This window comes from Microcaecilia unicolor, chromosome 3 (genome assembly GCF_901765095.1).
Source record: "Microcaecilia unicolor chromosome 3, aMicUni1.1, whole genome shotgun sequence".
Taxonomy (NCBI): Eukaryota; Metazoa; Chordata; class Amphibia; order Gymnophiona; family Siphonopidae; genus Microcaecilia; species Microcaecilia unicolor.
Window position 1 is genome coordinate 531,278,518 of NC_044033.1, and position 24,867 is coordinate 531,303,384.

Below are 24,867 nucleotides of genomic sequence, written 5' to 3' on the forward strand. Positions count from 1 at the left end.
TGATAGGATCAGTGGCAACAAATGATTCTCTATACACAAAAGCTCTGCTTCAGCAGCAGACTGGCTGACCTACTGAAGGCGGCTTTAAACTAGAACTGTTAGGGCTGGATGATCAAAGCCCCCAGGTAAGTATAAGCCTTCAGGAAACTGAAATATTAAATATCTCTACACAAAGGAGAAAAAGAGGCAACATCTGAAAAGCAGTTATACTAATGCCTATATTATGGTAAATAATGTGTAGTGGGGACAAGGTTCACAAAGAGCCATGACTAGGATATAACTATAACCAGGCTATAACCTGTTCAGCAAAGACAGGGTAGAAAGAAAGGGAGGGGAAGTGGCATTATATGTTAAAGATAATATTAAAAGCCATAAAATTGTAGGACTTATGGGATACAGAAAAGCCACTGTTGGTCAATCTGGAAAGAGGGAACAGCAAATGTATTTACAATGGTGTGACACAGAAGTAAACAGAGATTTAATTAAAGACAAAGAAAATAAAGCTATGAAAAGGGAAGTACTACTACATAGTAACAAAGTAGATGACGGCAGAGAAAGACCTGTACGGTCCATCCAGTCTGCCCAACAAGATAAACTCTTATGTGCTACTTTATGTGTATACCTGACCTTGATTTGTATCTACCATTTTCAGGGCACAGACCATAGAAGTCTGCCTAGTACTAGCCCCGCCTCCCAATCACCAGCACTGCCACCCAATCTCCGCTAAGCTTCTGAGGATCCATTCCTTCTGAACAGGATTGCTTTATGTTTATCCCACACATTTTTGAATTCCGTTACTGTTTTCATCTCCACCACCTCCCGCGGGAGGGCATTCCAAATATCCACCACTCTCTCTGTGAAAAAATACTTCCTGACATTTTTCTTGAGTCTGCCCCCCTTCAATCTCATTTCATGTCCTCTAGTTCTACCGCCTTCCCATCTCTGGAAAAGGTTCATTTGCAGATTAATACCTTTCAAATATTTGAACATCTGTATCATATCACTCCTGTTTCTCCTTTCCTCCAGGGTATACATGATCAGGTCAGCAAGTCTCTCCTTATTCGTCTTGTAACGCAAATCCCATACCTTTTTTGTAGCTTTTCCTTGCACAGCTTCAATTCTTTTTACATCCTTAGCAAGATACGGCCTCCAAAACTGAACACAATAATCCAGGTGGGGCCTCACCAACAACTTATACAGGGGCATCAACACCTCCTTTCATCTGCTGGTCACACCTCTCTCTATACAGCCTAGCAACCTTCTGGCTACGGCCACTGCCTTGTCACACTGTTTCGTCACCTTCAGATCCTCAGATACTACCACCCCAAGATCCCTCTCCCCGTCTGTACATATCAGACTCTCACCACCTAACACATATGTCTCCCATGGATTTTGACTCCCTAAATGCATCACTTTGCATTGAATTTTAATTGCCACATGTTGATTGGGATATCCCCGTTCCAAAAGTACAAAGACTAGGGGGACACTTGAGGAAGTTACATGGACATACTTTTAAAACAAGTAGGAGGAAATATTTTTTCACTCAACGAAAAGTTAAGCTCTGGAACTCTTTGCCAGAGGAGGTGGTACAGCGATTAGCGTATCTGGGTTTAAAAAAAGGTCTGGACAAATTCCTGGAGGAAAAGTCCATAGTCTGCTATTGAGACAGACACGGGAAGCAACTGTTTGCCCTGGGATTTATAGTCTGGAGTTTTGCCACGATTTGGGTTTCTGCCAGGTACTTATGACCTGGCTTGGCCACTGTTTGGAAAACAGGATACTGGGCTAAATGGACCATTGGTCTGACCCAGTACGGCTACTCTTATGTTATGTTAAAACCACTGGGAGTTTTCTGCAACATTGAGGGAAATCAAAGAGCTTAATTATGAGAAATGATGAGATCTCTGTACTAAAAATGAAAACTACCCTGACCAATGCTCAGGCCTAAGCAGGCCTCAGGAGCTTCGAAGAAAAATAAAGAATACTTAAACTTGCCAATAACCCTAAGTAAATAAAAGGAGGTATAGGGTAGGACAAGGAAAAAAAAATATGAAGAAAAAACCCCTATGTACCGTGAGGGAAGGTACTTGAAAATAATATTTATTTGTTGCATTTGTACCCCACATTTTCCCACCTATTTGCAGGCTCAATGTGGCTTACATAGTGCCGTCAGAGGCGTTTGCCCAGTCAGTGGATAACAAATACAAAGTTGTATAGTGATCATATGAGGTATAAGTGGAGGGTCGGAATGGATGAAGATTGCATGTTGTCCTGTTCGATCATAGTCATGCTGTGTTGGTAGGTGAAGAGGGTTACGTGGGGTCGTTGGGGTAGGCCTTTTTGAAGAGGTTGGTTTTTAGTGATTTCCTGAAGTTCAAGTGCTCGTGGATTGTTTTCACAGCTTTTGGGAGCCCATTCCATAGTTGTGCACTTATGTAGGAGAAGCCGGCTGCGTAAGTTGTTTTGTATTTAATGTAGGAAGTTTGATGAGCTGAGGTGTTTTTGTCTTTCAATTATTATATGGTATGACCCGGGATTAGATGCAGCCCTTAATAGCTGTTTCCTTACGCAATATAACCTGTGATTCTAGGGACTACCTTAGACTTGATCTTCCAGATTGCAATAGAGTAGGAAACAAGTTGGTTCACTCTGCAGACTTTAAACACCAAGGTGCTAAGTGGTGGAACTCACTGCCAATGGCAATCAAGGGTCAGCCTGATTACTTGGTATTTTGCAAAAGGCTGGTCTACCTATTGAAGGAGTGTGTTAGATTGTAACTGGCCATCAATGGTTTATTATTTGTGCTACTGTGCTCTTGCTTGATATTTTGTTTATGGTACTGTAAATATTGCCTGTTGTTGTTTTATTTATTGTAAGCCACATTGAACTCAAGTATATTTGGGATACCGTGGGATATAAATGTCACAATAAATCAAACATATAAACGGCAAGTGACCGACTCACCTGCAAATGCGCAGTAGAGACTTCCCTCTCTGTCCCGCCCTCGCGTCAAGACGTGATGAAGTCAGAGGGTGGAACAGAGAGGGAAACGGAGTCGGAGTCACTGTCGGACGCTGCCACCTGGAAACGAACATCAGCAGTCTTCGATTTTCCACAGAACAGAGAAGTTGCATTCTATTTTATTTATTTACTAGCCGTTAAGCCTGTAAAAACGGGTGAGATTTCCAGCTACCCTTCTCGCCGCCGCTCCCGCCCTCCTGCGCATTGGGCCCCCTGCACTGACCTGACAGCGCCTCTCACCTCCGTGTGGAAGCGCTGCAGGCAGCAGAGCGATCTGCTGCTGCCTGCAGCGCTTTCACACGGAGGTGAGAGGCGCTGTCAGGTCAGTGCAGGGGGCCCGGCACGGAGGGGGGAGGGAGCGGCGGCGAGAAGGGTAGCTGGAAATCTCACCCGTTTTTACAGGCTTAACGGCTAGTAAATAAATAAAATAGAATGCAACTTCTCTGTTCTGTGGAAAATCGAAGACTGCTGGTCCCACATGCTCACACTGGGTGGGAAGACACTCGTTCATGCGCAGTGTGATGCTGCCAAAGGCTTCTAAAAATTTCAAGAACACTGGGTAGCATTTACAATGGATGCAGTCAGATGATGTCACCCATATGTGAGAAACAATGTCCTTCTTGTCCTTGGAGAACTACAAGGGTTGATACAGATTCAGATAACGATGATGAAGGCAATGTTGCACACACATCTAAGGCTTTTTTTTTTTTTTTTTAAAGAAGGCTATATCAACGTCATTAAGATGGAGATTAGTGCTGGTAGAGCAAGCCTGAGAAAAATTAGTTACCTGACACAGGAGTTCAAATAGCCATGCCGGATTACAGTCTTTTTGAAGGAGAAAGGAGAAATATTCCTCCTTAGATTTAAAAACTTTTTCAAAATGCTTTCTGCATATGAATAGATCTTCAGTAGTATAGTATGAAAAGTTTGGTTATATTAAAGATGACAGGAGGGGAGTATTTTGTGGCAAATGTTATCTTTGCATCTGATTACCCCCCCCCCCCCCCCCCCCAATTTTTTTTTTACTCTTTTATATATTTTATATAGATAGGTGTATATATAATTTTTTTAATATAAGGAACATTTGCACCTATGTCTCTCTATAAAATAGCCTTTCTGGAAGATGTTGCACAAAGTTATACCTGCTGTGAGGCAGGTGTCTACTGATAAACATTATCTCTAGCTCTGCCCCCTGAAATACATATATGCATGAGCCATAAAAGCACATGCACAGAAGCATATGCTACCGACACATAGCATGTAATCCACGGGCTGGATTAATCCTGGATATTCAGTGCCGGGCCAGTTAACCAGTGTCTGGTGGCCTTGGCAGATAAAGTTAGGAGAGCCTGTTGTCCTAACTATATGCTTTTTCATAAGCGCCTGAAAACACTTTTATTCGATTAATTTTAATTATATAATATTTGTTTTTATGTTCTGTTTTTCCACATTGTTGTTTTTTCTCCTAAGTTGCATAAGACCTATATAAGGATTTCATGACTAATTAAGTCCTATGTTAGATTAGAATATCACTGCTAACTGGTCAAGTGCTGGCTCCACCCAAGCTCTTCTCCCAGATCACCTGTTACTAACCAGACAGTTTTGCAGCGATAAGAGGTAATATTCAATGGCAAAACTTGTTGAATATTTGCGGATGGTCAGCTCAGCAGGGTTTAACTCCTGACCAGTTAGGCTCTTGAATATTGGGCCCTGTGCCTATACTTCTGTGGGAAAAATATCATTTTACATGCAAAAAAGGCTTATAAATTTAACTCCCAAATGTTTATTTTTTAGCCATCTCATTTGCTCCTGTTTGTACTTTCAAAGGTTACTTACCACTATTTTCATCAGCAGTGCCATCTAATTGTGGTATAGAAAGGTTAGCCAAACTTAAATTACTACCACTCCATTGCATCTCGTCTTCTGAAGAATCCTCCTCTTCCTCACTCCAAACTTCATTTGTATTGTTTCCAGGTGGTCTAGACAAAAGAAAGAACAGTACTGATCAGAATAAAGTCCAACTTGCATATATGCAACAGAATAAGTCACTTCCTCCCCATCCCACCCTGGCCTACCTTAGGAAGAAGCCCTGGTGGTCTAGTGGCCTCTTTGGGGGCAGGAACAAACAACAGCTGCCAGAACCACCTGTGGCAGACTTAACACTGCCATGGGAGGACCTGGCAGCCATTGCGTCAGAGCAGCAGTATGGGACAAGAATAAGTGGGGTTCGTTCCTGCCCCCGAAGAGATTGCTAGACCACCAGGGCATCCTAAGGTCAATTTCAGTTGCAGATTTGGTTTCAGTAGAAATGAAAATTCTGGCTTCAGCCAGGCTCTAACAGCAGTGAAAAGGTCAATATCTTCTGCAGTGCTTGGATAACTCCAGGCAACCTGCTGTTCCAAGCTTATGTGCCAAGAGATCAGTGCTGGGCCCAGCTTCTCAACAAACTTGCCATTGTGATCTCAACAATAGCTAATCATCTGTCTTTGGGTCCGCAGAGCTATGTAATAAATGGCCGAGAGAGGAGGAATGCTGTCAGCAGCAATTCCTTGTTGAAGGCTGAGGCAGCACTACAGAAATATAGCAGATACCAAAAAGAGCAACTGGGTCAAGTCAGCCTGCCCAGTTATTCTTGCCTACACTGCCACAAATATGGCCCAGTTACCAGCTAAACAGTGTGACACTTGCAAGCTATGTATGTTATCACTCCATATCACAGACAGCTTTTGTAGTTTTCCTTTCTTGTATTCCACGTTCTTTGGTAAATGCACCCAAAAGATTCCATATTTAAATCACAACCAGCACTGCTCCCTTCACATATCATACCACAAAGCTTTGCAACAAAGTAAAGTGTTCTCCGAGGACAGAAGCATGTATTCTCATATATGGGTGACGTCATCTGCAGAGCCAGGTGTGGACACTGCCATAGTTTATGTCCTGCAGCTGCTGCTGTGTATCCGGCAACTTAATAGGGACCGAGAGAGCAACTGGCCTGCAGTAAAGAGGGAGAACTAAACTGCCGGGCCTCACCCCCATGTGACTGACACTGTGGACCAGAGTAAAGGGAATCGGACCTTGCGGTCTTCGGGGACCTAGCTTGTGGGAGGCTCTGACTGCAGGTGAGCTCTTGCTCGGCTTTCCATTTTTATTATTATTTTCTTTTTCTTTTGTTTTTCATTTCGCTGCCCACCGACGTGTGACTTTTCTAACTGTGGGAGCCAATCCTCGGAGTTTTTGGTCGTCAGAACTGCATCTACCCAGGCATCTTTCTCCTGGAGCTGCCCAATTCCAGCCCAGAGTCTCCATTTAACTCCTGGCATTTCTCTGGTGCAGCCCAGTACAAGACTGTGGACTCTGCCCGTCTTCGATTTCTCACCATTAGGGCTCACCACTGATTTTATCAGTTGATACTGCCTTAATAACCTAATATAACGGTACTACAAGGTATTAACTCAGTTATCTAACCTCACGACTACCACCTTGCTGATATTATCTGTCGATATTGCCTTGCTAACATAACATAGCTGTACTTAAATGTAATAATTCAGTTGTTTCATATTTACAGTACCATCTTTCAATTGTATGTATGTTGACATATTGATATGTTGCCCTACCAATCCACATACACTTACTATCCAACCTAAATATCTCACCAGCATGATCCTCTTGAAAATAATTATCTCCATCCATTCACTCACTACAACTTACGCAACTCTCAAAACCCCCTCACACGAACTCAACATGACGCCATTCCCTCAATACAACCCAAGCGCTCACATAATACCTACTCCCTTACAACCCAACAATAACCACAGAAACCCTCCAACATCCAGAATACCATCCTCAAACACAGAAACAATCCCACACAATCCCAATACACCTAAAATAAGACAACTCATCCAAATCCACCCATCTCTTCAAACTGTCGATCCACATTTATCTGTCCGAATAGGATATATCAATGCAAGGTCAGTGGTAAATAAAAGCGAAATCATCACAGACTGGATCACCTCAGACAACCTTGACCTGCTTTTCATCACAGAAACCTGGATCCGTAACTCAGAAGATCCTATCATAAACGAACTATGTCCTCCGAGCCACAAAATAACACACTGGCCCAGGAAAGACAAAAGAGGTGGGGGAATCGCTCTCATCTACAGATCTTACTTTCATTGCAGAACCCATTTCAAATCAACTTGAAACTGCCTCTATAAAACTACATAGCCCCATGCTACACGAACAGCTAACCTGAATACTGTTCTACAGACCTCCCAACAACTGGAATAATAATCAAACCACATTCATGGACTTTATATCAAATGCATGTGTCAACAACCCCAATATACTGCTATTAGGAGACCTAAACCTCCATTTAGAAGACTCCAATTCCGCCCACACCCAGGAATGTAAAGACTTCCTACAACTATGTGATTTCAAACTTCCTCCAACAGAACCAACCCACATTAAAGGCCACTCACTCGACATCATCACACACAAACATTCCACAGATCAAAACTTCCTCTTACCAGACATCCGCTGGGCCGCTTCCCCCTGGTCCGATCACCACAAAGCGACGCTATCCATACATTGGCGAAAAAAAGACCAACCCAAACCACCTGACCCCATAACAATCAACACCAGAGGATGAATTGATAAGGACACCTTCTGGCAACAAATCTATGACAACAACTGGTCAACAGATCCAAACTCAAATCACTTCCTAGCGGAATGGGACCACAGATGGAAACTTATTCTAGATGAAATCGCTCCGCTACACTCTAAAACTCTACACACAAAGAAAAAACCCTCACCCTGGTTCAACGAGGAACTAAAAAACCTAAAGAAACAAACCAGGAAACTAGAAAAAAACTTGGAGCAAGTCAAAAGACGATCTCACCCTGAATGCGTGGAAACAAACACAAAAGAAATACAAGAATGACATCAAACGAGCCAAAAGATCATACTACACAAAACAAATCACAGCCACCGGAACAGACATAAAAAAAATACAAAATTATAAAGAATCTTCTGAACATGAATCCAATAACAACCTCACCTTCAAATTGTCCATCCGCCGACCAGTAGGCTAAATACTTCAACGATAAAATCATTAATCTGTGCAACACAATCCCCCAGGATGACGACAACATCGATATCTTCCTTGACGAAATGGACCCCGACCTAGTAGAGATCCCGGCAGACCGCTACTGGACAAATTTCACCCCCCCCTCAACACTAAGGAAGTATCCACAGCACTATCCAAACTCTCCAAATCTCACTGTCACCTGGACCCATGCCCCAACTATCTAATGAAAAATGCCCCAGCACGATTCATTACGGACCTTACCACCCACCTAAATTTCCTATTTCAACAAGGCTCCTTCCCCTCAGAACACGGTAATATTCTACTCACACCACTACCGAAAAACCCCAAGAAACCTACGAAAGACATCACCAACTATCGACCTGTGGCCTCCATCCCTCTTCTAACCAAGCTGACGGAAAATAGAGTGACCTCACAACTTAACGAATTCATACAAAAGTTCTCCATACTACATGAATCACAATCGGGTTTTCGACCTGCACACAGCACAGAAACAGTTCTACTCACCCTAATATCCCAGTTCAAACAAGAAATTTCAACTAGCAACAAAATACTTCTTCTGCAATTCGACCTATCCAGCGCATTTGACAAGGTAGACCACGACATTCTCATAAAATTACTGGACAAACTAGAGATCGGCGGAAACATCATTAAGTGGATAAAAAGTTTCATCACCACCAGATCTTATCAAGTCAAATCAACCTCAACAATATCGTCTGCGTGGTCATCAAAATGCGGAGTCCCTCAAGGATTGCCTCTATCCCCGATCCTCTTTAACCTTATGATGATTCCTCTGGCTAAATCCCTATCCAAATTTGGCCTAAACCCCTTCATCTATGTTAATGACATCACCATATTCATCCCTTTCCAATCTAACCTTGAAGAAAGAGAAAATAATCACTGGTATGAACATTCTAGCCTCCTGGGCTAACGCCGTCAAGATGAAACTGAACAAAGAAAAAACTCAATGCTTAATCCTCTCATCACAACACTCCACTCCCTACCACCCTGATCACCCCCAACGTTATAATCCCAATATCCGACAATCTAAAAATCCTAGGAGTAACGCTAGACAACCACCTAACTTTAGAAACTCATGCAAAAGCCATGACGAAGAAGATGTTCAACATGATGTGGGTACTGAAAAGAATCAAACCTTTCCTCCCCCCCAAAACTTTCCGCAATCTGGTACAATCCACAGTACTCACCCACGCCGACTAGTGCAACAGTATCTTCATTGGTTGCAAAGCCCAAATCCTGAAAAAACTCCAAACCGCTCAAAACACAGCAGCCAGACTCATTTTTGGCAAATCACGATTTGAAAGTGCAACACCACTCCATGAAAAACTCCACTGGCTCCCCTATCAAAGAACGAATAAATTTCGTAGTCCACACATTAATTCACAAGATCCTCCATGGAGACGCTCCAAGTTACATGACAAGTTTGATCGATCTCCCAGCCAGGAACGGGTCCAAATCTTCTCGAACATATCTCAATCTTCACCTCCCCAATTGCAAAGGTCTCAAATACAAAACCTACTATGCATCCAACTTCTCCGTTATAGGCAGCCAACTCTGGAACGCCATACCAAGACACATCCGAACAACCAAAGAACACCTACCCTTCCGAAAGCTACTGAAAACTTACCTCTTCAAACAAGCCTATCCAAATGACCCAACTTAATTTCACAAACCCAATCCACACCACTAACACTACCCTTACCTCACTCCCCCCCCCCATCTCTTCCTTTGTCCTACCCTATACAATTGTATTATCTCTGTGATACTTGGTACCATACATTGTAAGCCGCACTGAACCTGCTACTGAGCGGGAAAGAGCGGGGTATAAATGCTACAAATAAATAAATAGTGCACTGTCACTTTAAAACTTTGAGGCAATGCCCCCATCGTACATTTGTGGCTGCCTTCCCACCCAACACTTGAACGAGGGACCAGCAGTATAATGCTAAAGCTAAGATGACAACTCCAAGGGGAGGCGGGAGGGCTGTGAGAATATATGCCTGCTGTCCTCCGAGAACACTTGCTTCAGGAAAGTAACTTAGCTTTATCCGAGGACAAGTAAGCATGACATTCTCACAGGTGGGAGTCACTAGCTGCCAGGTTCACAAATGTAATTATAATCTTGGCAACTAAGGATAAAGTGAGCCAAGTGAAAATAAAGGACCAGAGGGTGGAGTTGGCATTCAAGGAGTAAAAAGATTTTGAAGGACTGCTTGCATAAACCAGCTATCCCACATAGAATTCTGCTCCAGACAGTAGTGAGAATTGAAGGTGTGAAGAGAAGACTACGTTGCCACCGTGCAAATTTCTTCAATGGAGGCAGAGTGGAAACGGGCTACTGAAGCCGCTATGGCTCTTACATTGTGAACTGTGACACGGCCAAATATACTTCTAGGAGATACAGTTAACTAGCTAAGTTAAGATAGTACTTTTGGTGATGGGAATCCTTAATCGGTTAGGGTCAAAGGGTATAAAAAGCTGGGAGGACTTCCTATGAGGTTTTGGATGCTCCAGACAATACATGCTTGCAGTCTAAAAGTATGCAGTGCTGCTTGTCCAGGATGAGAGTGTGGCTTAGGGAAGATGACAGGAAGCATAATGGACTAACTGAGGTCGAACTGAAATACCACTTTAGGGAGGAATTTGGGGAGGGTTTGGAGAACAACCCTGACATGATACAACCTAACCTGGTTTAAGGTGGCTCTACCACCAGGGCTTCAAGTTCGCTTACTCTCCTGGCAAAAGTGCTACTAAGAACAGTACTTTATACATGAGAAACTTTAGAGAAAAGGCGTGTAGTAGTTTAAATGGAGGTTTCATGAGAGCTGTTAGGTTGACATCTGAGATCCCACACCACCAGAGGTGGTTTGACAGGCTTACTTCATGAATCAAACAAGGGACAAACAGAAACTGGCATATAATCAACCCTAGTGTGGAAAGAACTAATGGCACTCAGGTGTACTCGAGTTAGTTTTGAGTCCAGAATTAGAAAGATGGAGGAGGTACTCCATAAGAGAGAATTTAGCAGGGTCGAGTGCAGTGGGATCTTGCCAGGTATTTGTGATGTGGATTGGCCACCGTTGGAAACAGGATGCTGGGCTTCATGGACCTTTGGTCTGTCCCAGTGTGGAAATACTTATGTACTCCAGAGGGAAAACTTTCTCCAATTGAAATGGTAACATTTCTGAATCGAAGGTTTCCTAGAGGCTAGGATTATCCTAGAGAAACCCTCTTGAAGATTTAAGGAATGTAAGTCTATGTCATCAAAACCCAAGGCATTAGGATAGAGAGTGAGGGTCTGGCTGGAGGATGGGCCTATTGTTCTAAATTATAAGGGTTGAAAAAGGGTCTAACCTCAATGGCTAATTGGACGATAACTAATGGAGCAGGAAGGCATCTGGGGCTACATGGTGGGAACATAGATTCTGGAACAAATACGGGAGAAGCATGTTGTTCTAAGGAGATTCCTTTGGGGACCAAGAGATTTGTGTATGGAGGCCACTGAAATGAGCCCCCAACCTAACTAGCAGGCAACCGTGGTGAGGACATTATGATGTGGAAGGGGCTGAAACAAAAGTCCCCGGGTGAGATTCTGGGGAACCATCCAACCACTATAGAGTGGTGGAGCTGTGGATTAACTTGACTATGAGCTGAGAACAATCTTGTGGCTTGAGACCACAGAACAGTAAGCCCACTGAGGCATTCAGACATGGAGATGATCCAATGGTGTTACATGGACCACTGAAGCCATGTGGCTGAGTAGGTGGAGCATTTGACATGTTGATAATTGGGCAGATCTGGATATATGTTTGTTTGTTTGTTTTGTTACATTTGTACCCCGCGCTTTCCCACTCATGGCATGCTCAATCTGGCTTTATATATATATATATATATATATATATATATAGGCGGAGACATGCATTATGTTGTCTGCTCTCAGTTAAGGGAGGAAGGCTCGACCTTGAGTAGTGTCTAAGAGAGTCCTGATGAACTGTAAGGTCTGAACGGGCTGAAGATGCTATTTGGGGTCACAAACCAGAGGAGTTCTAAGAAATGTATGATGGACAGAACTGAAGTATGTGCTGCCTCTCAAGATGCTGCCTTGATTAACCAGTCATCAAGTTAGGAAAAGTCATGTATGCACCACTTGCGGAGTGCTGCAGCTACCACTACCAGGCATTTTGTGAAGACTTGAGGCGCCGAAGCCAAGCCAAACAGCAAGACCTTGTACTGATCATGCAGAGTCCCATAGAAGAAGGGAAAGTTATGTCTTACCTGATAATTTTCTTTCCTTTAGTCACAGCAGATAACTATAGGAACAAGTGAGTTGTGTTTGTCTACCAGTAGGGTAGAGGTAGAGATCACAGACTTCTTCTTTCCCTTTAGTCACAGCAGATGAATTCAGGGACAAGTGGGTTATGTCTACCAGCAGGTGGAGACAGAGATCAAGACTTCTACATAGCACAGCTAGCTCCTCAGAAAGTCAGTATGGTAAAAGTTTTATATAATAATCCTTTGGCTTCAATTGCTGTAAATGGAATTAACTCTCAATTTTTCAATCTTAGAAGGGGCACTAAACAAGGATGCCCATTATCTCCTCTCCTTTTTAATATTACCTTAGACCCATTGGCCATAGCTATAAGAAATAATACCAATATATCTGGAATATCTTTAGGTGATGAGGTGTTTAAACTCTCCATACATGCTGATGACATATTACTGTACACTACACCAAATTCTCTCAGTAATATGTTAGATGTAATAGGATCTTTTTCTTCTTTATCTGGTTACAAAATTAGCTGGTCTAAGTCAGCTGTAATGCCTTTAAACTCATGTACATAAACATCAGATATCTCATTTGCCGTTTTCCTGGGAACCTAAAAAAAAAAATCGAACACCTTGGTATGTGGTATTCAAATTCAATTGACAAGACTATGTCTCTCATTAAGGACCAAGTTATTTCCTTAACTTCTTCAATTTTAAATTCATGGTCCCCACTTTACCTTACATGGTGGGGACGGATAGAAGCCATAAAGATGGTTTTAACTCCTAAGTTAAATTACTTTCTAAGTATGACTCCTCTCCTTTTCCCAAACTCACTATATAAAAAATAGATTCTCTATTAAATAAACTCGTTTGGAAACAGAAACCTCCCCGCATTGCTCTGAAAAACCTTAAATTACTTCAGGATAAAGGTGGTCTTAACATTCCTGATTTTAGAAAATATCATATGGCTTTCAGACTTGCACAGTCTCTAATGTGGTTTCAAAAGAGATTTATCTCATCTCATGCCAAGATGGCACATATTTGAAATAGCATTGGTTCAACCCTATCCTTTACATCTCCTCCCATATATGGATTCATATCCCCATGCAAAACATCTTAGATTATTGAAAGCCTCTGCCTCTACTATTCGTGACTTTAAATCTGGCCTTAATATCAGAAATGTGTCCTTGGAAGATATTTCTCTTCGGTATAATTCTAGATTTAATTCTACTTTATTAAATTGTCAAAAAAATGAATGGAAAAAGAAAGATATATGGTCGTTATCTCATATATATTTGGCTGGTAATCTATTATCTCCAGAAGCTTTATCTCTATTGCATGTCTCCTTATATTACAAGCCTGGAAAGTCATTGATAAATATATTTCATCGTTTCAAATCTCCAATTCTCTCTCAGTATCTCCTTCTGAATTTATCTCCTTATGTCAAAGTACTGTCACAGGTCGTAAGAAAGCATCTTTATTATACAAAAAATTACAAGAATTGTATATTGACATTGTAGCTCCAATAAAACTGTCATGGGAGCAAGATCTGTGCGTTGTCTCATCTGACTTTGATTGGTATACTTTCTTTACTAAATCCATATGTCCTACAAAATCAGCAGCAATATCTCAATCATCTTACTTCACAATACATTGAACCTATTGGACCCCTGCTCGTCTGGCGAAGATTGTTAAGAAAGTCACTTCAAACTGTTGGTCTTGCCATGAAAACAACGGTACTCAAGCTCATATGATTTTCTATTGTAAAAACGTTATTGACATTTAATTTGGTCTCAATTGTGTCTTTTCATCTCCCTGTGAATATAGCAATTTCATATGAAATTGTAATTTTACGAGCCTCTCATCCTGATATTATTCTCTCTGACCCAGATAAGAAATTGTTTAATAAATTGTTAGCTGTTGCTTTGCATCTTATTGTCGCTAATTGGAAAAATAATTCAAATTTATGCTTTAATGAATGGTGGAGTCCTTAAGCATCTTAATGTCAACTCAATTTTAAAAATCTGGTCTCAGATTCCTTTTGTCTAGATTCTTAAAACAATAACTAAATATGTATATTCATAGTGTTTACTGAAAATGTTTAAAGAGTAATGACCTTATGTACCAATATTTCAAGAGAAGCCACTGTTAATTCATTTTACTTTTTATTTCTTTGCTTATTTTATTTGTATAATTAAAACACTTTCAATAAAAAGATGAAAGAAAAAAAAAAGGAAGTCAGTATGTCATCTACCAAAGCAGCCCATCGAGACAGGCCCCAAAGGCACCCACACCCACCAGGATGGCCTGTTAGGTCCTCGAGCTGTTCTGCAACCCTCTGTTCCAGCCACTACAACAAATCATCTTGACATCCCAGCCCAAAGCTGAAGCCACAGACAACTATTCCCCAGCTATCTGTATATCCGAGGCAATAAGTGGATTTGTACAATTGCCTTCAACCAGCACTTATCTAATGCTACGTTAATCTTTCTTTGCTCCATTTTTTTTGTAATCATTGAAAGCGGTGTCATCTTGCGCGTGAAAATAACCTACATACAGAAAAAACAAGAAAAGAAATACAGCATATAGGGAGGGATGCTGGATTCATCTGCTGTGACTAAAGGAAAGAAAATTATCAGGTAAGACATTTATTTATTAGGATTTATTAATTTCCCTTCCTTAGTATCAGCAGCAGATGAATCCAGGAACAAGTGGAATGTAGCAAAACAATCCCTAGAAAAAAAAAAGTGTGTGTGTTTGGGGGGGGGGGGGGGGGGGGATTTGATGACCCCCACGGACAGCATCGCTGCTCCGGAACGAACCTCGCGTCATATCCAAACAATAATGTAGAGAGGCCCAAGTGGCTGTCTGACATGTCCTCCAGGGAAAAAATCCTCGACTCTGCCCAGGAGAAAGCCACAGCACATGTGGAATGCACCCGCAATCCCCCCTCCCCCCCCCCCCCCCCCCCCCCCCCCCCGGGCCTGCCAACCTGCTAGCACATAAACTGACAACTGCATCCTTGATTCACCATGTCACAGTCGCCTTAGAGGCACCAAGACCCTTCCTGGGACCCGCAACCAACACAAAAAAAATGGTCCTACCTACGAAATTCATTCGTCACCTGGAGATACCAAAGCAGCACTCGGTGGATGTCCAAACACCGCAGAGCTGCAAAATCCCTTGGATAATCCTCTTCCACAAAGGAAGGAAAAAAGGGAGGTTGATTGAGGTGGAACACCACCACCACTTTAGGCAAGAAGGAAGGCACCGTCCGGATGGTCACACCTGAATCCAAAAACCATAGGAAATGACCCCGACACATGACACACCGAAGCCATAGCCACAAGAAACACTGCCTTAAAGAGTCAGATCCATCAAAGACGCAGTCTTCAAAATCTCAAAAGAAGCCAGCTGCAAAGAGTTGAATGATACATTAAGCCATCAGTCCTGACAAGGTGGGCACGGGGGGGGGGGGGGGGGGGGGGGGGGGGTTGAGACAGCTAACCCCCATCAGAAAACGCACCATATCCGAAAGAGAGGCTAGCGAGGAATGCCCCACATGGCCCCAGAAAAAGCTAGGGTCGGCACCTACACTTGGAGGGAGCTGCACGCCAGTCCTTTTGTCAGACCCTCTTGCAAAAAATGCCAGAGTGCACGGCAAGGAGGCAGCCATTAGAGACACTCCCTGCCCGAAGCACCATGGCGTAAGCCGTCATCGTCAAAAGCATACACACCTCCAGCAGAGTGGTGATCATTCCATCCACATACCCTTTCCTCAAGTGCGACTGCTCAAGAGCCAAGCTGTAAGACCAAAGTGGAAGAGCACACCCATGGGTATCAGGCCCTGACACAGGAGATCCGGAACCAGCAGCAGCCTCAAGGGGACGTTCACAAGCAGCTGGCCAAGATCCACATACCACAGCTGCCTGGGTCAATCTGGAGCCACAAGAATTGCCTGGCCCTGTTGTCACTGGATCCAGTGCAGAACTACTACTACTATAGATCATTTCTATAGCGCTACCAGTCGTACGCAGCGCTTCACAATTTAACATGTAGAAAAGACAGTCCCTGCTCAAGAGAGCTTTAAGAACTGAGTGGCCACGGTAAAAAGACATACAGGAGGCCCTCCACAGGCCACGCCTGGAACAGTGAGTCCAGTCCTTTGGACCCGAGCTCTGGACCCCGGCTGAAAAAAAGTGCTATTTTGATATTGGCCCGGGTCGCCAAGTGGTCTATCGCCAGCATGCCCCACCGTTCTGTGATGTAGAGAAACACTGTTGGAGACAGTTCCCATTCAGCTGGTTCCAACTATGTTAAGCCTACAAATTGAGATGGCGCACAATGTGAACCACTGACAGCAGGAGCAAGTGAAATTCTGTCCATGCACAAAGCTGGCTCGCCTCTGCCGCCAGAGCTGCACTACACTTGCCTATCATCTGAAATAAGTGACTGCTGTTGTGTTGTTGGAAAGCACCCACATTGGCTTGCCTTGTATCAGAACCAGAAATGCCTTCAATGCCCTGGCCACTGCCCGGAGCTCCAATCGAATGATGGGCCACTGTCATTGACCGATGGCCCTAAGCACTGGAGTACAGGCAATGCTACTACTGCTGCTCTTTGTTAAATTGTACAGCGCTGCGTAACCCTAGTAGCGCTCTAGAAATGTTAAGTAGTAGTAGTAGTAGTAGTAGTACTAATCATTTTTATAGCACTACTAGATGTACGCAGCGCTGTACACTTGAACATGAAGAGAGAGTCCCTGCTTGACAGAGCTTATAATCTAATCAGGACAAACAGGACAAATAAGAGTTTTTTTATTATTTTTTATTACATTTGTACCCCGCGCTTTCCCATTCAATGCGGCTTACATGGGGCAATGGAGGGTTAAGTGACTTGCCCAGAGTCACAAGGAGCTGCCTGTGCCTGAAGTGGGAATCGAACTCAGTTCCTCAGGACCAAAGTCCACCACCCTAACCACTAGGCCACTCCTCCACTCAGGTGGGAAAGATAAACATAAGACATCAGTACTGAACTAGTGAATAGGGGTTAGGAGTTAAAAGCAGCATTAAAAAGGTGGGCTTTTAGCCTAGATTTGAAGATGGCCAGAGATTGAGCTTGATGAACTGGCTCAGGAAGTCTATTACAGGCATATGGCGCAGCAAGATAAAAGGAATGAGAGTCTGGATCTGGCAGTGGAGAAGAAGGGTACAGATAAGAGATATTTACCCAAAGAATAGAGTAACTGGGGAGGAGTGCAGGGAGAGATAAAGGTGGAGAGGTACTGAGGAGCTGCAGAGTGAATGCACTTGAAAGTTTGTAAGAGGAGTTTGAACTGTATGCAGAAATGGATAGTGAGCCAAAGAAATGACTTGAGAAGAGGGCTAATATGAGCATAGCAACTGGCAAATATAAGTTGTGCAGCAGAATTTTGAACAGACTGAAGGAGAGAGAGATGGTATAATAGGAGACCTGTGAAAAGCAAGTTGCAGTAGTCTAAGCGAAAGGCGATAAGTGTGGAAAAAGGTTTTGGTAGTATGATCTGAAAGAAAAGTACTAATTTTGGTGATATAGTGAAAGAAATGACAGATTTTAGCAGTCTGCTGGATATGTGCAGAGAAAGAGAGAGAGGAGTCAAAGATGGTCCCAAGGTTACGGAGCTGACGAGACAGGAAGGATGACAGCATTATCCACAGAGAGAGAGAGAATGAGGGAAGAGGAGGGGGAAAGGTAAGAAGTTCAGTTTTGGTCAGGTTTAGTTTCAGGTGACGGCGAGACATCCTGGCAGCAATGTCAGACAGGCATGCTGATACTTGGGCCTGGATTCCTGCTGAAATTTCTGGTGTGGAGAGGTAGAGGAGTCATCATTATAACTGGATAACCAAGTGTAAATCATCACTAAAAGAATATTCCTCGCCATGTGGAGGCTGAAGCGTATAAGACACTTCGTGACAAGAGAGCTTCTCCGTACAATAGTTCACTGGTTAGTTCTATCCCATATAGACTACTGCAGTGGGATCTATGCTGGATGTCGGGATTACATACTGAAAAGGCTTCAGACAGTCCAAAACACAGCTACTTGGCTCATTCTGGGGAAGTCGCGCTTTGAACCTGCTCAACCTCTACAGTTTCAGCTACACTGGCTCCCCGTAGCTGACCACATCACATTCAAAACCTGCTCACTTACTCATAAGATTATGTATGGCGAGGCACCAGAATACATGCTCGATCTCATTGATCTACCAGCTAGAAATGCTATAATATCTGCGAGATCCTGCCTGCAGGAATGTTAAACATAAGACTCTTCTTGCATCATCCTGCCCTTACGTCTGAAATATTGGAATGTCCTGCCAAAATAGCTTAAGGAGCTTGCCGACCACCAACTGTTCAAGAAGTCCTTAAAGACATTCTTATTCAGCAAGGCTTATTCCACAGGCAACTCCACTATTTAACATATCCCACTTGCCGTCACCTCGCCTCTGTCATTTCCTCTGTGTTTTCCCCTGTCCCTATCCCCTGTCACTTTCTGTTACTATGCCATCTTTGTCATGTATTGTAACTACCTGATTTATTGTAAGCCACATTGCGCCTGCTCATATGGGTAAATGTGGGGTAGAAATGCACTAAAATAAATAAATAAATAAATAAATAACTGTGATACTGAAAACCATGGGATGAGATCAGAGCACCAAGGGAAGAAGTATAGACGGAGAAAGGAAGAGATCCCAAGACAGTCCAGAGGTATACCAACCGATAGCGGGATAGAAGTGGAGGAGGTTCCGCCAGAGTATACACTAAAAGTGCGACAATCCATTTTTGCTTATAATCCATGTGGCACTGAGACCCTGTATCCAACCCTGCCTTCATACTGGCAAGGACAATGTGCCTTAGTCCAATTAGTTATTCCCATCACCATAGCAGCCCAGTGTGTCAACTCACCAGCCCCCTCCAGGAAGAAGCAGAAAGTTCAAGGTTCTTTTGATGACAGAATCTATATTGACTCTATTGGAGTTCCTAGGGGGTGCCAGATGAGTTTAAAGCACGCTATGAGATTGCTGCTGGCTTTGAGTCCACAATCTTTTGGTGGTCTACCATCAACAAGAATGCTGACTGGATTAATTACATTTATTACAATCAACAGCAGTTCATAAATTACACTAGAGATGCTGTTGTAGGTATTGCTGAACAATTAGATGCCACAAGCCAGATGGCTTGGGAAAACCTCATGGCTCTTGACCGAATTCTTGCAAAAGAAGGTGGAGTCTGTGTGTTGCTAGGAACCCAATGTTGTACATTCATTCCTAACAACACCACCCCAGATGGTACCATTATTAAAGCTTTAAAAGGCCTTTCCACTTTAGCTGATGAACTTGCAGATAATTCTGGAGTTGATACCTCTTGGACAGGATGGTTAGATAGTGCCTTTTGAAAATGGAAAAATTTCTTTGTCTCTACAGCAACTACTATCATTATAGTGATTGCTGTATTTGTGCTTGTGGGATGTTGCATAATCCCCTGCGTTACAGGACTGGTTCAACGTTTGATTGAAACTGCTTTAACTGAAAGAAATCCTACAGTGGCTGCCTATGCACTGTATGACCCATTACAAGCTGTTGTACATAATGCTTATGATACCATGTATGCGCACATGCAACCTATCCCAGTAGAAGGTATCCTATATGTTAACATGCATCCCTCTCCCACTGATCCCCCTATTGTAGATAGAGAAGACTCTTTTTAGAGTATGTTTTATTTTGTACCCTGTAAATATTTCTCATTCTACTTTGAAATCACTCAGTTATTGACCATAATATTAGCTTGCCACTTTGATACCATGCCTTGTCCTCTTTTTGGACCATGCCTTTGGTATACCTTGCTTTTTTTTTTTTTTTTAATTATTTTTTTATTGACAACCACAATTTTCACATGTAAACAGATACAGAATACTTTTTTCCCCCCGCATCATCCCCCTTGGTATACCTTGCTTACAAGGATCTCCTCCCCAACTAATGTCTCTCTTATGTTATATCCACCTCTTAGTGCTCATGATTGGGTGGCCATAATGGGTAAAGTGAGGCCCGGGAAATCCCACCCTGTTTAGGGATTTCAGGATGCCTGCAACTTAACAGCCTACAATCCGAGTACTAACTATATCCTTTTTGAGTTTATGGTAATACAGAACTAGCTCAAAAATTTGATTTTGAGGTGAAAGTAAACGCCTAGGTGCAGGACTAGGTTACTTGCAAGGAGCACTAGCCATTCCCATATTTGGTGAAGGTCTTCAAAGACCTTCTAGGGGGGAGATGTCTATTATTATTACAGCTATGAGCTTTGGTTCAAGGCCTGAGACTTTGGGTCAGAATCTAAAAATGAGAAAAGCTTACAGGCCTTTAACTGTAATCTGGACTCTGAAGTTCCAGTAAGACTCCTGAGCTGTTGGGACACACCATGCAGCAAAATAAGAAAGGGCTAGGGTGCAAAAGCCTCATAAACAGGATGGTGCGGTTTACCAACAGGGCAGAGTCAGTTACACCCAAGAAGATATGGTCAGAAATGTAGAACTGAGTAGTCTCGCAAGAAGATTCTGAATGATTAAAAAAAAAAAACAAACAAACAAGCATGTATGGTAAATGGTACCATATATGGTCAGTAGGGTGGTGACTGCAATATAATATATTCAATAAGGTGTGTTATTCTCATTTTGCCTATATCCTAAATGGGCATATAAAAAGGAGTGTACTTCCTATTTCTTTGGTGTGAGACAGTCTCAAGCCAGCACCTTTGTGAAAGCAGGGCTACTCTCTCACGAGAAACCAATCAATTGTATCTGCATTGGCAAGTAATCCAATTGCTTTCTCATAATTAGTCTTGAATCTCTCTTATATATATATTTGGAGAAAAATAAAAGCATTTCATTGCTTGTATATTCTTTGGAGTCTCAGATATAGAACTAATTCTTGTGTAGCAATATTCTGTACTCCCAGTGAGATATCACTGATCTGCTAATAATACAAATACTTGATAAGGTATCTAATAAAGAGCAAACTGCTGCAGCCTTTGACCCCAAAAATTTTCAGAAAGAACAGATATCCAAGTGAGGACAGCGTTTTTACGGAGAAGGCAGTGATCAACAGTGTCAAAAGCAGCAGATCGATCGAGAAGAATAAGGATAGAGACCTTTGGATCTGGCCAGTTACAGGTCATCGGAGGCTGGTGTTCGTCACTACCTGAATCCACCACGGCATGCTGAGCCAGACCCCCAATGTCCAATAAAGCTGCACCTGATAGTCCACCGAGACTGGTGACCACTAACTCTGGAGGAAGCGCTGCAACAGGAACATTTGCACCCTTGCCCAGAGAACCATGTCCATGGCAGACGTCATGGAGCCAAGTACTTGAACATAGTCCAATGTCTAGGGACATAGCATCCCTAGAAAGGTCTGAACCTGACTCTGCAGCTTCACCACCAAAGAGACCAGCAGGAACACTTCGTCCTGAGCCATGTCAAACCGCACCCCTGATATTCCTGTGTCTAGGAGAGACGCAGATGGCTCTTGGCAAAACTGATGACCCAACCGAGCGACTGCAGAACCTCCACCACCTTTCACACTTTGAAGATGCCTGGGCCTGGATCAGCCAGTTGTCTAAGAATGGGGGAACCAGAAACCCCCTCCCTCCAGAGGAATGACAACACTATGACCATGACCTTTGGAAAAGGTTCTGGGCACCATCTTAAGGATGAATGGAAGGGCCTGAGACTGGAAGAGATAGCCCAACACTGAAAACCAAACAGAACACTGGTGCGGCAGCCAAATAGGATTTGTGCAAATACAACCTTCATGAGATCCAGGGCCTTAAGAAACTCTCTCGGCTGTACAGCCACCAGCACAGAGTGAAGACTCCATGCAAAAGTGCATGACCTCAAGAAAATGGTTGCTGGGTTGTATAGACAGAGGTGTGACCAGCAGAAGGGAGGTGTTGATGCCCCTGTATTAGCCATTGGTGAGGCCCCACCTGGAGTACTGTGTTCAGTTTTGGAGGCCGTATCTTGCTAAGGATGTAAAAAGAATTGAAGCGGTGCAAAGAAAAGCTACAAAAAAGGTATGGGATTTGCGTTACAAGACGTATGAGGAGAGACTTGCTGACCTGAACATGTATACCCCGAAGGAAAAGAGAAACAGGGGTGATATGATACAGACGTTCAAATATTTGAAAGGTATTAATCCGCAAACGAACCTGTTCTGGAGATGGGAAGGCAGTAGAACTAGAGGACATGAGATGAGATTGAAGGGGGGCAGAATCAAGAAAAATGTCAGGAAGTATTTTTTCACGGAGAGAGTGGTGGATGCTTGGAATGCCCTTCCGAGAGAGGTGGTGGAGATGAAAACGGTAACAGAATTCAAAAATGAGTGGGATAAACATAAAGGAATCCTGCTCAGAAGAAATGGATCCTCAGAAGCTTAGCGGAGATTGGGTGGCAGAGCCGGTGGTGGGAAGCGGGGCTAGTGCTGGACAGACTTCTACGGTCTGTGCCCTGAAAATGGCAGATACAAATCAAAGTCAGGTATACACATAAAGTAGCACATATGAGTTTATCTTGTTGGGCAGACTGGATGGACAGTACATGTCTTTCTCTGCCGTCATCTACTATGTTACCATGACTGTTCCTGATGCCTTAAACATGCCGTAGTCACATCACTCTTTAAAAAAAACCTTCATTGGACCCTACCTGTCCTTCCAACTATCTCCCCATCTCCCTCCTCCCTTTCCTATCCAAGATACTTGAACGTGCTTGTTCACCGCCGTTGCCTTGACTTTCTTTCATCTCAAGCTATTCTTGATCCACTTCAATCTGGCTTTCGCCAGATGATCTGTCTCCTGGTCAAATCCAAAGGTCTCTATTCTATCCTCATCCTTCTCGATCTATCTGCTGCTTTTGACACGGTTGATCACAGCCTACTCCTTGATTCGCTGTCCTCACTTGGATTTCAGGGCTCTGTTCTTTCCTGGTTTTCTTCTTATCTCTCCCAGCGTACTTTTAGTGTATACTCTAGTGGATCCTCCTCTAGTGTATACTCTAGTGGATCCTCCTCTACTTCTATCCCACTGTCAGTTGGTGTACCTCAGGGATCTGTCCTGGGACCTCTTCTTTTCTTCATCTATACTTCTTCCCTTGGTACTCTGATCTCATCCCATGGTTTTCAGTATCATCTTTACGCTGATGATTCCCAGATCTACCTCTCCACACCAGAAATCTCAGCTGAAATCCAGGTCAAAGTATCAGCCTGCCTGTCTGACATTGCTGCCTGGATGTCTCAGCACCATCTGAAACTAAACATGACCAAGACTGAGCTTCTTCTCTTTCGCCCCACACCAACCTCTCCTCCTTCCCCATTCTCTATTTCTGTGGATAACACTCTCATCCTTCCTGTCTCATCAGCTCGTAACCTTGGGGTCATCTTCGACTCCTCCCTCTCCTTCTCTGCACATATTCAGCAGACTGCTAAAACCTGTCGTTTCTTTCTCTATAATATCAGCAAAATTCGCCCTTTCCTTTTTGAGCACACTACCAGAACCCTCATCCACACTCTTATCACCTCTCGCTTAGACTACTGCAACTTGCTTCTCACAGGTCTCCCATATAGCCATTTCTCTCCTCTTCAATCTGTTCAAAATTCTGCTGCACGACTAATATTCTGCTAGTGTCATTATGCTCATATTAGCCCTCTCTTCACTTCACTGGCTTCCTATCCGTTTCCGCATACAGTTCAAATTCCTCTTATTGACTTATAAGTGCATTCACTCTGCAGCTCCTCAGAACCTCTCCAATCTCATCTCTCCCTACATTCCTCCCCGGGAACTCCGTTCACTGGGTAAATCTCTTATCTGCACCCTTCTTCTCCACTGCTAACTCCAGACTCCGTTCCTTTTATCTTGCTGCACCACATGCCTGGAATAGACTTCCTGAGCCGGTACGTCAAGCTCCATCTTTGGCTGTCTTCAAATCTAAGCTAAAAGCCCACCTTTTTGATGCTGCTTTTAACTCCTAACCCTTATTTACTTGTTCAGAACCGTTATTTTATCATCCTTACTTTAATATTCCCTTATCTCTTGTTTGTCCTGTTCATCGTAATTAGATTGTAAGCTCTTTCGAGCAGGGACTATCTCTTCACGTTCAAGTGTACAGCGCTGCGTACGACTAATAGCACTATAGAAATGATAAGTAGTAGTAGTAGTAATACAGATGTACAATAAACGCTTATCTGTCCAGAATTCTGCAGCACGACTTATTTTCCGCCAGAATCGTTATGCCCACAATAGCCCACTCCTCAAATCACTTCACTGGCTCCCTGTCCGCTTCCATATACAGTTCAAACTCCTCTTACTGACCTTTAAATGCATCCACTCTATGACCCCTCATTACTTCTCCTCTCTTGTTTCTCCCCACATTCCTC

At 43.2% G+C, this 24,867-nt stretch overlaps 1 protein-coding gene across 2 annotated transcripts in view; it reads right to left on the reverse strand.

Annotated features, from left to right (window-relative positions):
• The window catches only part of REV3L (REV3 like, DNA directed polymerase zeta catalytic subunit), a 567,479-nt gene that overhangs the window by 310,521 nt on the left and 232,091 nt on the right, over nt 1-24,867 (reverse strand). For both annotated transcript variants that reach the window (XM_030199216.1, XM_030199218.1), the window contains exon 12: nt 4,858-5,000. In XM_030199216.1, coding sequence (XP_030055076.1) covers nt 4,858-5,000 — 143 coding nt within the window. The remainder of the gene's footprint in view (nt 1-4,857; nt 5,001-24,867) is intronic.